Source organism: Oculina patagonica, chromosome 2 (assembly GCF_052425735.1).
Source record: "Oculina patagonica isolate OP01 chromosome 2, crgOcupat, whole genome shotgun sequence".
Classification (NCBI taxonomy): Eukaryota; Metazoa; Cnidaria; class Anthozoa; order Scleractinia; family Oculinidae; genus Oculina; species Oculina patagonica.
In genome coordinates this window covers 23,387,910-23,401,697 of record NC_135759.1, presented here as the reverse complement: position 1 = coordinate 23,401,697, position 13,788 = coordinate 23,387,910, and the positions used below count along the sequence as shown (strand labels likewise).

The 13,788-nt window shown below is 40.2% G+C and overlaps 2 protein-coding genes and 1 pseudogene across 4 annotated transcripts in view; 1 reads left to right on the top strand and 2 right to left on the bottom strand.

Annotated features, from left to right (window-relative positions):
* LOC144643626 (uncharacterized) overlaps nt 1-2,424 on the top strand; it is a 33,285-nt gene extending 30,861 nt beyond the window's left edge. For all 3 annotated transcript variants that reach the window (XM_078502936.1, XM_078502935.1, XM_078502934.1), the window contains exon 37: nt 792-2,424. In XM_078502936.1, the coding sequence (XP_078359062.1) occupies nt 792-902 (111 nt within the window). In that variant the 3' untranslated portion in view covers nt 903-2,424. The remainder of the gene's footprint in view (nt 1-791) is intronic.
* A 1,650-nt stretch (nt 2,425-4,074) lies between these two features.
* LOC144643624 (uncharacterized) lies at nt 4,075-5,920 on the bottom strand. Its single transcript, XM_078502932.1, has 2 exons — nt 4,770-5,920; nt 4,075-4,615 (listed from the first exon to the last, which is right to left on the bottom strand). The coding sequence occupies exons 1-2, from the start codon at nt 5,805-5,807 to the stop codon at nt 4,259-4,261; spliced, it is 1,395 nt and encodes a 464-aa protein (XP_078359058.1). The 5' UTR covers nt 5,808-5,920; the 3' UTR covers nt 4,075-4,258.
* Nucleotides 5,921-10,430: 4,510 nt separating this feature from the next.
* Nucleotides 10,431-12,306, bottom strand: LOC144643623 (uncharacterized; annotated as a pseudogene).
* Between the last annotated feature and the right edge of the window lie 1,482 nt (nt 12,307-13,788).

Sequence of the window (13,788 nt, the reverse complement as noted above, 5' to 3'; positions counted from 1 at the left end):
TTACATTTGTACTGCACAGTTAGCACCTAACCCTGGTCACTGAAATAATAGATAGCGCTAGAGCAGTTTTCATTGAGTGTCGTCCCCATAACACGGATATCCAGTCCTCACTCGGCACAGTGCGCCGGCGCGGGACGTCACGGCGAGTCCGATTGGTTGGTTTCGGCTGGGGGCGCGTGCCATCACTGCGTGCCCGCCGCGACTCGACACTCGACGCTCTAACCACCGGATTAACACTATCTAGTGGATCGCATAGTTTGTTTTGTCAACACTTATCCACTGGGTACATCATAGTGGTGAATAGCTTTATCCACCCTTTGAACAACTGCGTCCAGGTGTTTTGTGCAGCGTCATTGGTGCAAATTGATCACGTGATACACCAATGATGGACAAAGATAGCGAATTACTGTTGTATCCAGATGGGATTCCACGTTTTCTTTGATTTTTTTTTTATCAGACTGGGAAACCAGTTTTATTGTTTCGCCCCGGTAAAACGTTAGATCGATTGTTTCATTTTCATGGGGCCCTCCCACACAGTTTCGTCACCCTTCCCCAACACCAGTCTTCCCGCTCACTTCGTTCTCTGCTCTCTCTTTCGCCACCTCACTTTCCTTCGTCCGGCCTCGCCTCGCTCCCTCCCCTCTCTCCCCTTCTCTCGGTGTCCCTCCTCCCCTCCCTTCTGAATCAAGACGGCGACTATAAACAATGCGAAACGTATTAGCCCAACATAAACGCCTGCAATCTACGCTAGTAACTGTTACAAATTTAACGGAGTTGTGTTTTCTTTTCAGGTGAAGAACATTATCTACCATGCAGTGAAGGACGCACTCGACTCGCTTAAACACTACGAACACAAGCAAAACTCATCCAAAGAACAAATGGAAAGTGAAGCGGTACTCTGAGCTTACTAGGAAGTTGTGTTTAGTTATTTAGTTTTGTATCGCTTTTCTTACAAAATCATTGTTTAAGTTTCAAAATGGTTTCGATAAATATTTGTAGAAGTTTTGAAGAGTTGTCGATTATCCCATCACTTTCAAGACGGCTCTTGTTGAATTGAAAAATCTTAAATTCATCTTTCACACTATCTATGAACAAACATGAAAGTACTAAAAGTACTGCTCAATGGATTGGCCAGAGTGATTACTTACTTTACGACACTAAATTGAAAGCTGCTCTATTCATAGACGTGAAAGTTAGAACCAGTTGAATAATGATCGTCAGGTTCAACTTGAAGTGAAAGGTTTAGCAGAGAGTTGTACGAACGCTCTCCGGCAATTAACCCGTCAAAAGGTTACGTTACCAAGCAACGTTACTGACCAAAGTTACCAAAAACAGAAGGCTCAGTTTTTGAGTGATGAGTCATTTGTTCACCGACTTAGAACAAAACGTTAAAAATATATAGTAATTGTCTTTTTTAAAAAGAATGTTCATCATACATGTACGTTTAATCCAAACATGATTATTTTATCCTAACAATAGGTTTTAGAGTAACCAGAATATATTGTGTAATGATGGATCTCAAGGTATTAACGTTCAGCAATAAGTTAACGGTTTGCCAATACTTGAGACTGTCAAAGATGTAGTTTATAATGATTACGTAGAAAAGCTAGAAAAACTGCAATAAACAACGGTATACCTTCTATTATGTTTCTGTTAAGCCGTACCGTACGGTAAATACGGTAAGGAAAAAACGGAAAAAGCGCTCAGGTGTCTTGTTAAAGAGTTTTAGATATGGCATGCTTTGAACATGTAGATATTATTTAGTAGTTCAAACTTAGTTAAGTACTGATTTTGTGGGTTAAACTGAACTTTTCATACTTTCTACAGGATTGTTTGCACAGGTTGTTTCTTAAAACCGTAATAGTTAATGTCGTACTTAATTCCTAGAAGTTGGTTGAGTGTATCCGTGATCGTTGAATTGCGTGAGCGTGATATGTGATTTTTAAGATATATTATTTTAGGAAACTGCTTTTTCACAGTCGCTTTGTGTGGTACGTACCGAATGGTTCAAGTCACACCGTAACGAACTAGAAATTGACCTTTTTCCAGTTATTGTGAAGGTTATTTGATGCCGCGAGTAGAGAGAAGTTTATACGCTAAACGAGAAGTGTTTTTAACTTTTCTATTTATTCTTGTGATCAAATGTACACCAAGTGATCTTGTACTTATGTGAACGCTTGATCGCTAAAGAAGGGTTACTGTATGTCTAGCCCTTTTTTTCATAGAACACAGTTTTATATTAAGATGTTGGTTGGGTGTAAATAGCATATATAGAGCTTTCTTTGCATTGGTTTGTATATTTTCAGCTTTGTTTTTCAACGTATTATGTATTCAGCAGATATTTGACGTACATTTTTTTCGCTTGCTCGATAATAAAGGTATTTTTGTACGGACAGAATTAATAAAGTGTTCTCATTGTCGGAATCTTCCTGGTTTATTAGGCGGTGACGGGATGGGGGTCTGGGACGAGAAGCTGTATGAAGTCCCGGACCATTCTCGTCCCCATAGCCCAATCCGTTTCTCTTAGCCGGCACGGCCTTGGCAAGAGAAACGAAGGGCTCTGGAGACCAGAGATTCAATGACTTCCTTTCTTCATGTATGCAGTCGTGATGACTCTATACACTGTACGAGAGAGTCATGGCTTTTTTTTTTACATCGGTTCAAGATTACCTTGTTTCAAACAGCCAATCAAAAAATTCGAATTAATTCAAAAATCCTATGTCCCCAGAGCCCTTCTCTTCTCGTGCCAAGGCCCTGCCCGCTAAGAGAAACGAAAAGGGCTATGGGACGAGAATGGTCCGGTACACACAACCTCGGCCTCGTACCCAGGGTCTTCGTTCCCCTTGACCAGCGGTCGGGAAACAAGCGAGTCGTTTGTTTCGTCAGGCTGGCCCAGTAAGGAACGAAGACTCGAGGTATGAGAATTAAAATTGTTTTGACTAGCACTTCAAGATAACATCAAACTTAAACACCAAGATTAGCTTCTTATTGGTTTGACCACTGGACTGAAGAACTCCTCGGGCGATTCGTCTTTCTCGATCGACTGGTCCCTTGAAGGACTGCCATGTATGACCATACTTTTAAAGCTGTGCACTGTTCAGAAAACAGGCAGATAGAATTATGTAGTTTCAAGGTACCAATTTTTTTCGGTTTGTGTCAAGGTTAACAATTTAAATTCACTGGAGCATTTAAAACGCGCTTTAAAGCGTAACATTTATTCATAATTATAAATAGAAAAACAATATATTAATAGGGTGGGAACACTTGATTGCGATCACGTTGCAAAACGTCTTACTGTAACTTCTTAGTAGAGAAACCTGGTTTTCTTGTCCTCACTAGAGTTGACTGATTCCCCCCCACGCCCCCGCTTCCAGATTTGATCTCGTCGACTGCTCCAATTGCTTTCGAACAAGCATGAAGTTGAGATTTCAATTGTGGGTCTTTTGTGTTTATCTATGCACAAGACTGCACATCTGATCAAAAACATGGCAATTAAGCTGCGACTGACCAAGTCATGGTAAACAAATCATCTTCAAACAACTTGAAGTCAAAGTGCACGAAATCAGACAGCGCAATTTAAGACAAAGATCTTTATTGTCACACAGCACGCAAGTTTTCACACAGAGATAGAAAATATGGATACTCTAAGGTTTAACATATTAAAATGTTCGCTAATATACCGATACCCCGTAAGACTTTGTATTATATGTTGTTTACATGATCGTCAAGGCGGAGGCGTTTGTATTTATTGCAACGCCGTACAATGTCTACAAGGGGTTTTAAAGACTACATAAAGCAAACAACTTGAGTAATAAAGCCGTATAAATGTTTAGCATTATACAATAGGAAATATAAAATACCTGAAGCCCATTGAAAATTGTAATTGTCACCATAGTTAGTAGAGTAAGACTACTAACTATGTTGTCACAAAGTAACTTGATAATAATGCGCAGAATATGAACTAATGTTCCTTCACTTTCATTTCTTACCCTGTAAAAAATAGTAAATATTTAAACAACAAGCAAATGATGCAAATTAAAGTAAACGAAAACTTGCTATCAACAATTAATGATTATCATGCTCGTGTTCTCGTGTTACAAAAAGATGCATATATATAAAAAGGTTTCTTGCAATTTCGAGCCGAAAGGTCTGCAATGCATGCATTTCAACTTCTTCAAAACCCTCGATCAAGATAAGCCGGATAAGCAGAAAATTAGGAATATAAACTGACACATGTAAAATCCGGCACAGTTCAATGTCAATCAAAATCTTCATCAATGTCCTCGTCAACTTTTTTTACCGTCGCGATCTTAGCTCCGAGTGGAATATTTTCTGCATCTAGACCTGGCTTTTGCCCTCGAAAATGAAACTTGATTTTCACTTCGGGTCGGAATATCAGACAATGCGTGGAACCACCAAAGTGAAACATGCCGAGCTGGTCGCCTTTCTTCACCTTCTGCTTCTCTTTAACGGTGATTTCGTTGGAAGACACTTCTGACATACCGATTGATACGAAACACATCAAGCCAATATCAGGATTGTCGGCTTGGATGTAAATGATTCCTCGGGCAGCCACCTGAGCCAGGTATCCTTGTGACATGTTGGGTGATGCGGGGTCAAATTTTAAAACAAAAAAAAAATTATTTTTTTATTTTTTTTTCATCTTCTCAATTCTTAATAATTTGTGATTTATTACATTTGTGACCAATTGTTATTAACTTTGACCTTTATTACATTTTGACCAGTTATTACATTTGTGCCTTCAACAGGGTGTCCTGGATGTTGTAGGTTTGTGAGTAGTAGGAGCCATCCACAAGTTCTGTTTTGTAGATGGTACCCGACACAGGACTGTGCCATCGGTGATAACTGGTGGCGCTGAGAAACGCTTGGTACACGGTTCCACCATGAAATTGCTTGGCCAAGTCATTCATGTTCAGCATGAAATCGATGGAGTATCGTTGCCTCTTTATCCAGAAGAAGTCCCTCTGCTTTACGCGTTTAGCTAGCTTGAACGGGGCTGACTCACAGGCATTCGCAACAATCGAATCGTCGTGTGGAGAGGTAATTGGGCGAATACCAGGGCGAAACTCTCTGGTGAAGAAATCATCCCATGATTTATAGCCATAATGAGGTGCCTCTGGATCGCATCTAAATTCTTCAACGAAGTTTGGCATCGCTTCCATTGCCTTCTTGCTAAACCAACCTCCAGGCTTCTTAGTCAAAACAGAGCAAGATGCTGCACTGGACAGATACCCCTCTCCCCAGTATTTCAGGATATTCTTGAACAACCGGTTGACTTTGTCGTTCAGGAAAGCAGCAAAGCCAGCAGTCGTCGCCATCGGCCAGTTCAAGATTACATTGATGGGGAAGCCAACCAAACCAGTTTCGTTGAACTCAGGAGCAGTTGTCATGATGTAGTCGATGATTACAATCACCTTTTGCCAGTTCTTAATTTTTACTCCTTCTGAAGTATCTGGGAGTTTATGCTGCTGCCGGAACATTTGGTGGAAGAACATGTTGATCTCAGGGTCTGTGAGAATGGCATTCTGCAAAGCTTCGACCGGTGGATGGAGTCGGGTTTTTTCGTCTGTAGGAGGAGGTGGAGCTGCAGCTCGAAATACTGCACCTTTGGCTGCTTCTTCATCTTCGTCTTCATCTTGTGGATGAAGAGCCATTACCGCCTGTAACTTAGCTTGGCAGTTTTGGTCAGCGTCGACTTTTTTCATCAAGTTGGCCAACCATTCGTCAAGAACTTTCTTGTCGGAAGGGAGCCATTGGCCGACACGATAAGGTCTGCCGGAGCTCATGATTGTGTAGCATGTAGTTCGCTGCTAGTTTGGCTGTTAAATGATGCACTCTCATCGTAAGTCTATATTTAATGGAAATTTTGTACACTTTCGCATGCGCAATTGACACTGTAATGCAGTGACGCCTTTGTTCAGCAAAAGTTTGGCTTGTCTGATATTGGATAACAGATAATTGTCTGGGTGCAAGTTCTTAGACATATCGGCACTTGTATTGAACCAAATTTGTTTATCTGTGCAGTTAACTGGAACAAGAGTTGCTCAAGCGCTCGCCTCCTGGTATACATGCCTTTCAAGTTGTAAAAACTGGCAAGTTTTGGGTCCCATTAAAAAAATTTGTCCATGTCTTTGCAACGGAATCTCATGAAACTTCGCATATTTGCTTGATTCGGCATAATTAATCGAGTGAAAAGAAAAAGGCAAAACGTGACATCGTTGAAGTGGGCCATTAGCAGAAGACGAGATCACATGGAATAGCTTCAGGGAACACTCGAGTACCACAATATTGGTGTTCAGTTTGAAGCGTTATGCATAAGCCAATCGATAAAAGTATTAAAAAAAGCTTTCCCTTTATAGTTTTGAGTATACGACGCTTTATGGAACGTCTTTTAGATCATTATCAGAACTTTTACTCTGTGTAATTATTGCTTTAGCGGTCTTGAAGCGCGCTGGTTGCGCTGATGTTTCCAGGCAAAGAGGTTTTCGCTAACGGGATGATTTCGTTGACAGATAGATGACGTTAGTTTGATTTTGTAACACGTTTCTTGTCAACAAGCATCAAATACCTTTCACCCCGCTGTTAAGTGGTATTGCCTGTTTAAAGGAAATTACAGCACTGCAGTTCAAATCCATTAGAAACATTTTGTTCCACTTAACTGCACAGATAAACAAATTAGGATGGATATTATATTTGATAACAGGTTTTTCCCGGATGCAAGTTCTTAGACAAGTCAGCTTTTTATACTTTATAACGTTGGTCTTTATTTATAGAATGAACGGAATCTAGATATATATTTAGATTTTGCCGGGATGTCGTTGCAAACGCATAGAAATATGGGACTCCAAACTTGCCAATTTTCTCTAAATATCTATAAATGTATTCCCGAGGGCAAGCGCTTGCCTCCTGACATACATGTCTTTGTAAAAACGGGCGAGTTTGGGGTCCCGTTTGATGCGTTTGCAACGAAATTTCATGAAACTTCGCAGATGTACTAAATTTGGCATAATTAATCGAGTGGTGAGGCTGATTTTTTGTTTTAATGAAAAATCGAAACGTGACATCTTCGAAGCGGGCCATCGGCAAATAACAAGATCACCTAGAATAGCTCCAGGAAACACCTTAAACTCGATAAGAAAAATATTGGTGTTCAGTTCGAAGTGTTATACATTAGTGAATTGAAAAAAGGCGATAACAAGGAAGGAGCCTCAGAATAAAAAATAAAATAAATATATTTTTATAGTGGTCATGCACTTAGCTTCTTAGCTTCATATCTCAACGAGATATCTAGTTTACAGGCATGCCACTGAAACAGAAGAAACAAATAATTTTAAATGAACATAACAAGGTTAAAAATCCCAACTGGCAGGAGACAGACCAGTTGGCTATTTACAGAAGAAGCTCACCTTTTCCCAGATGTCCACAGTCTCTCTATTTTTAGACTTCAGGGAACACCTTAAACTCAATTAGCGCAATATTGGTGTTTAATTCAAAGTTTTATACATTAGTAAATTGAAAACAGTGAAAGTATTAAAAAAGCTATTCCATTGTAGGTTTAATTTTGGAACACGACGCCGTTCTTTCCCCGCGTGCAACGATCGTAGAAAAATACGAAAAATAGCCGAAGGGCTGTGAACAGTCCAAGATGAACAAATTAGGTTAAAAGTGCCAACTTGTCTAAGAACTTGTCACATATCAACCTAGTAAATGGCCCAGCTGTCCACAAGTCTCTCGTAGCTCAGTTGGTTAGAGCGCCCAACCGGTATCTGGGAGGCCATGGGTTCGATTCCCGTCGGGGACTCAGAATTTTTTTCTCTGTCCCATGCTCGTGTCATGTTGAATGTAAAATGTAAATGTGGTGTTTAAAGTGGTCATACACTTAGCTTCGAGATAGCTAGTTTACAGGTATGCCACTGAAACAGAGGAAACAAATATTTTAAATGCACATAACAAGGTTAAAAATCCCAACTGGCATATACAAAGCGTGATCGAGGATTTGAACCCGGGACAACCGAGAAACAAATCCAGCTAGTGGCAGGGGTAGGTTTTGAACCGGGGACCTCCGGATTACAACAACAGCGCCCTAAACACTTCATCTTCATTATTTATTACCTAGCTTAAAAACTTACCATCTAAATTATTTACTGTCTAAGAATTTGTATCTGTACAAATACCTGTTATCCAATATCATCCAAAAATTTAAGCCTGGTTTTTCACTAGCGACGCAAGCACAAGCCCAAGCACCAGCGCGATCACGCAAAAAGGACAAAATTTTACCCTTGTGCTTGTGCTTGCGCTTGTGCTTGCGTCACTAGTGAAAGCCAGGCTTTACCAAACACCGCAAAATATAGATATATGGAAGGAGTAAAACGTTTTTGGATTCCTTGAAACGCGAACGAGATATTTCCGTTTAACCCATATTATGGTGGCTGATAACGGTTTCAGTGTTTTCCAGCCCTTAACTTTGAGTCAGTACTACAATTCTTCATCAGTTGCTATTACAGTAAATGGTATGAAACAAATACCCAATCATTGGTCAACACAAGTTGTTATCATTTAGAGTTGTAGTATTGTCCCATCAAAGTTTAAGGGCTGTAAAATACCGAAAACCGTTATCAGTCACCTTAAGCGTTGGAAAAACGGCCTCGAGGTGAAACCCCGCCTTAAAGTAGTGCGAATAGGCTGCACTTGGTAAGTGTTAAAAATTTATATTTTTAGTCGTGTAATTCATTTGTTTGTTTGTATTGTGCCAAATATATTTAATATATAAATTTAGCCAAGCCTAAAAGCGGAGCTCCGCACTTATTTTCTTGTTCTTAAAATTTGGTGAAAATACTCTCATTGAAAATACTGTTTAAAGTATACTTCTCAAGAAAAATCCATAACCGAAATAGATCATCAGCTCCAATCGAAAAAAAAAAACACGCTTACGAAATCCTATCATTATCCTGGACAAAATAAGTAAGATTTAAGTCCTCGATTCAATGCAAAACTATAACCTGGTCAGCGGTCAGTTTAAAAAAACAATGACCTTGATAAGGTGAACACCTGAGCCCGCGATATGGTCATGTGATACTGGTCAGCGGATACCTTGTTTTGACAGCTGTCAATTGACCATAACATGGATGACCAATATCAAAGATACAAGCCGACGTTAACCTCGACGGTCCTTGTGATATGATAAGATGACATTCTCCTTCCCCCGGTCGGGTTACCTTGTGACTCCCCTCCCCCTCCCTGAAAATCTGTAGGCGCGGGCGGGCGTACGCTCACTCGATAACGAAATTTTTTTGGCTTCATGGGTTTACCAAATTTCCTTACCCATGGTGCTCCGCTGGCTCGCTTCGCGCGCCGGAGCTCCGCTATAAAGTAATCATGCAATCTTAACAACATTCTAGATATATCTTGTTTCTATTCACTAGGCGAGTGTGTAAGTTAGTAATGAAACTGGGATAAAACCTTTCATACTCTGTTGAAAATATTTAACAATTAAAATTTCTTTGACTAGCAGGTTAGCTTCCTACTGGTTTGATCACCAGACTGAAAGAACTCCTTGGGCGATTCGTCTCTCTCGATTGACTGGTTCCTTTGAAGGATTGCGATATGTATGACAATACTTTTTAAGCTGTGTACTGTTCGAAAAACACGCAAATAGAAGGATGTAGTTTCAAGGTACCAAATTTTGGAATTCTTTCATGTTTTGCAATTGCAAATGTTCGCAGTTAAGTCGCTTGATCCAAACTAGGGAACGCTAAAGCGTAACATTTATTCATAAATAGAAAAAGAATATATTTAATAAGGGTGAAAACACTTGATTGCGATTTCGTCGCGAAACTTCTTACTCTAACGTCTTAGTACAGAAACCTAGTTTTGTTGTCCCCACTCCGTAGATTTGTCTGATTTCTTCTCGCCCCCCCCCCCCCCCCGGATTTGTTCTCGACTATAATCCATTCGATGTGGTCCGATTGTTTTCGAACAAGCACGAAGATGAGATTACACTTTGTGTGTCCTTTGTGTTGATCAATGCACAAGACCGCACATCTGATCAAGAACATGGCGATTTAGCTTATAAATAAATCATCCCCAAACAGCAAAGCATGAAGTTGAGATTAAACTTTGTGGGTCCTTTGTGTTTATCTATGCCTATGACTACACATCTGATCAAAATAGGCAATTAAGCTGCGACTGACCAAGTCATGGTAAACAAATCATCTTCAATGGACTTGAAGTCAAATTGCACGAGATCAGACAGTGCAATTTAAGACAAAGATCTTTATTTTCACACAGCAGGCAAGGTTTCACACAGAAATGTAAAATATGGATGCTGCAAGGTTTTACATATAAAATATTTGTTGATATACGGACGCCCCATGAGACTTCGTATTTTAAATGATCGCTAAGACGGAGGCGTTTGTACATACAGACTTTATTGTAACGCCCTATAAGGGGTCTTCCGTTTCAAGACTACACAGATTAGCAAACTATTTACTTTGGGTAATAAATCCGCATAAATGATTAGCAAAATACAATAGGAAAACTAAAATACCTGAAACCCATTATTAGGGTAAGTGATACAAATGTAATTAAAAACATGCTATCAGTGGCGGCTCAAAATGGCACACCTAACATAATGGCACACCTATTAAAGGGCGGATAGCGAGCCCCTACACCTAAATGATAACATGCTCGTTTTACAAAAAGATGCATATAAAAAGATTTCTTGAAATTTTGAGCCGAAAGGCTAAAAAGGCCTACATTGCATGCATTTCAACGTCTTCGAAACCCTTGATCAAGCTAAGGTATAAGTAAAAAATAGGAGTAAACTGACACCTAGTATAAAATCCGGCACAGTTCAATGTTTTACAAAATCCTTACAACTGTTCTTGCTACTTGTACACGGTGGCGATCTTAGCTCTGAGGGGAATATTCTCTGTATGCAAACCTGGTGTTTGATTTCGGGTATCAAACTCGACTTTCACTCCGGGTCGGAATATCAGACAGTGAGTGGAACCACCAAAGTGAAACATACCGAGCTGGTCACCTTTCTTCACCTTCTGCTTCTCTATAACGGTGATTTCGTTGGAAGACACTTCTGACATACCGATTGATACGAAGCACATCAAGCCAATATCAGGATTGTCAGCTTGAATGTAAATGATTCCTCGGGCAGCCACCTGAGCCAGGTATCCTTGGGACATGTTGGGTGATGCGGGGTCGTCCTGGATGTTGTGGGTTTGCGAGTAATAGGAACCATCCACCATTTCTGTTTTGTAGATGGTACCTGACACAGGACTGTGCCATCGGTGATAACTGGTGGCGCTGAGGAACGCTTGGTACACGGTTCCACCATGAAATTGCTTGGCCAGGTCACTCATGTTCAGCATGAAATCCAAGGAGTAGCGTTGCTTTTTTATCCAAAAGAAGTCCCTGTTCTGCACGTCTTTAGCTATCTTGTACGGCGCTGACTCACAGGCATTTGCAACAATGTAATCGTCGTCTGGAGATGCTACCGGACGAATGCCATCTCGAAACTCCCTGGTGAAGAAATCATCCCATGACTTGAAGCCATAATGAGGTGCCTCTGGATTGCATTTAAATTCTTTAACAAAGTTTGGCATTGCTTCCAAGGCCTCCTTGCTGAACCAACCTCCAGGCTCCGTAGTCAAAACAGAGCAAGATGCTTCACTGGACAGGTACCCCTCTCCCCAGTATTTCAGAATATTCTTGAACAACCTGTTGACTTTGTCGTTCAGGAAAGCAGCAAATCCAGCAGTCGTATTCATCGGCCAGTTCAAGATGACATTGATGGGGAAGCCAACCAAACCAGTCTCGTTGTACTTAGGAGCCGTGGTCATGATGTAGTCGATTAGAATAATCATCAATTGCCAGGTTGGAATTTTCACTCCTTCCGAAGAATCTGGGAGTTGATACTGCTGCCAGAACATTTGATGGAAGAACATGTTGATCTCGGGGTCGGTGAGAATAGCATTCTTCAAATCTTCAACTGGTTGATGGAGCTGGAGCTTTGCGTCTATAGGAGGAGCTGGTTTTGGTGGTCCACCCGTGGCTGTCTCTTCATTTTCAGCTGGTGGATGAAGATCCTTTATCGCCTTTAACTTAGCTTTCCAGGTGTCATTAGCTTCGACTTCTTTGATCAAGTTGGCTAACCATTCGTTAAGAACTTTCGGGTCGGAAGGAAGCCACTGACCGACTCGAGAAGGTTTGGAGCTCATGATTGTGTTGCGTGTAGTTCGCTGCACGTTTTGCTGTTAAATGATGTACGCCCATCGTGTGTCTACTTTTAATGGAAATTTTGTATGCTTTCGCATGCGCAATTGACGCTGTAATGCAGTGATGCGAGAGAAGCCTTTGTTTAGCAAAAGCTTGGCTTGTCAGATATTGTATAACAAGTAATTGTCCGGATGCAAGTTTTTAGACAAGTCGCGAGGCTTCTATTAAACCAAATTTGCTTATTTGTGCAGCTAACTGGAACAAGAGTTGCTCAAGCGCTCGCCCCCTGGCATACATGTCTTTCAAGTGGTAAAAACTGGAAAGTTCTGGGTCCCATATTTCCATGTCTTTGCAACGGAATCTCATGAAAAATTTGCACATGTTCTAAACTCGGCATGGTGAATCGAGTGGTCAGGTTGATTTTTCGTTTTAATGAAAAAATTGGAGAAACGTGACATCGTAAAAGTGGGCCATTAGCAATTAACGGATTACATAGAATAGCTTAGTCAAAAGCTCTGTTGGGGTTCAGTTCAAAGTGTTATGTATTTATAATAGTCCATTGAAAAAGTGAAAGTATTAAAAAGCTATCCATTTGTAGGTTTAAGAACACAACGATTTACAGAACGTCTTTTAGGTCAATACCAGAGCTTTAAGTTTGTGCAATTATTGTTTAAGGAGGGCGGCGGACTTGATGCGCGTCGGCTGCGCTGAAGTTTCCAGACGATGAGGTTTTTTAATTACCTTGATTACCTTGTTAACGGGACGATTTCGTTGGCAGATGGATTGGATTTTGTAACACATTTCTTGTGAACAAGCATTAAATAATTTTCACCTTGCCAAAGCTTCTTTAAAGAAAGTTAGCACTGCCAGGACACTGCAGCTCCATTAAAAGCATTTTGTTCTACTTAGCTGCACAGATGAACTAATTAGGATAGATATGTCATTTGATAAACAGGTATTTGCCCGGATGCAAGTTCTTTATAGAAAAGTAGTCAACATTTTATACTTTTAAGAGTCGGTAGATTCCGCTATAAATAAAGATATATTTAGATATTGTTTCAAAGGAATGGAAATATGGGTCCCATACTTGCTATTTTTTAAAATAAATAAATGGAAACGTATTCCCGGGGGCAAGACGAGTCGCCCGAACATGTCTTAGTAAAAAACTTGGCAAGTTTGGGGTCCCATATTATACATTAGCCAATAAAAAAGTAAAAAGTTTTCAAAAAGGTATTATCCCTTTATTGGTTTGAGTACACGACGCTTAACAGAACGTCTTTTAACTTCTAACTTTAACTTCTTTGAACTTCTACCCTGTGCATTTATTGTTTTAGCGAACAATAAGCGCACCAGTTGTGCTGATGTTTCCAGACAAAGAGGTTTTTAATTAACTACCTTTCGCTAACGGGATGATTCTGTTGACAGATAGATGCTTTTAGGTGGATTTTTTAACACGTTTCTTGTCAACAAGCATCAAATAATTTTTTAACCCCGCTGTTAAGCAACGTAGCATTACAGTTCCATTAAAAACGTCTT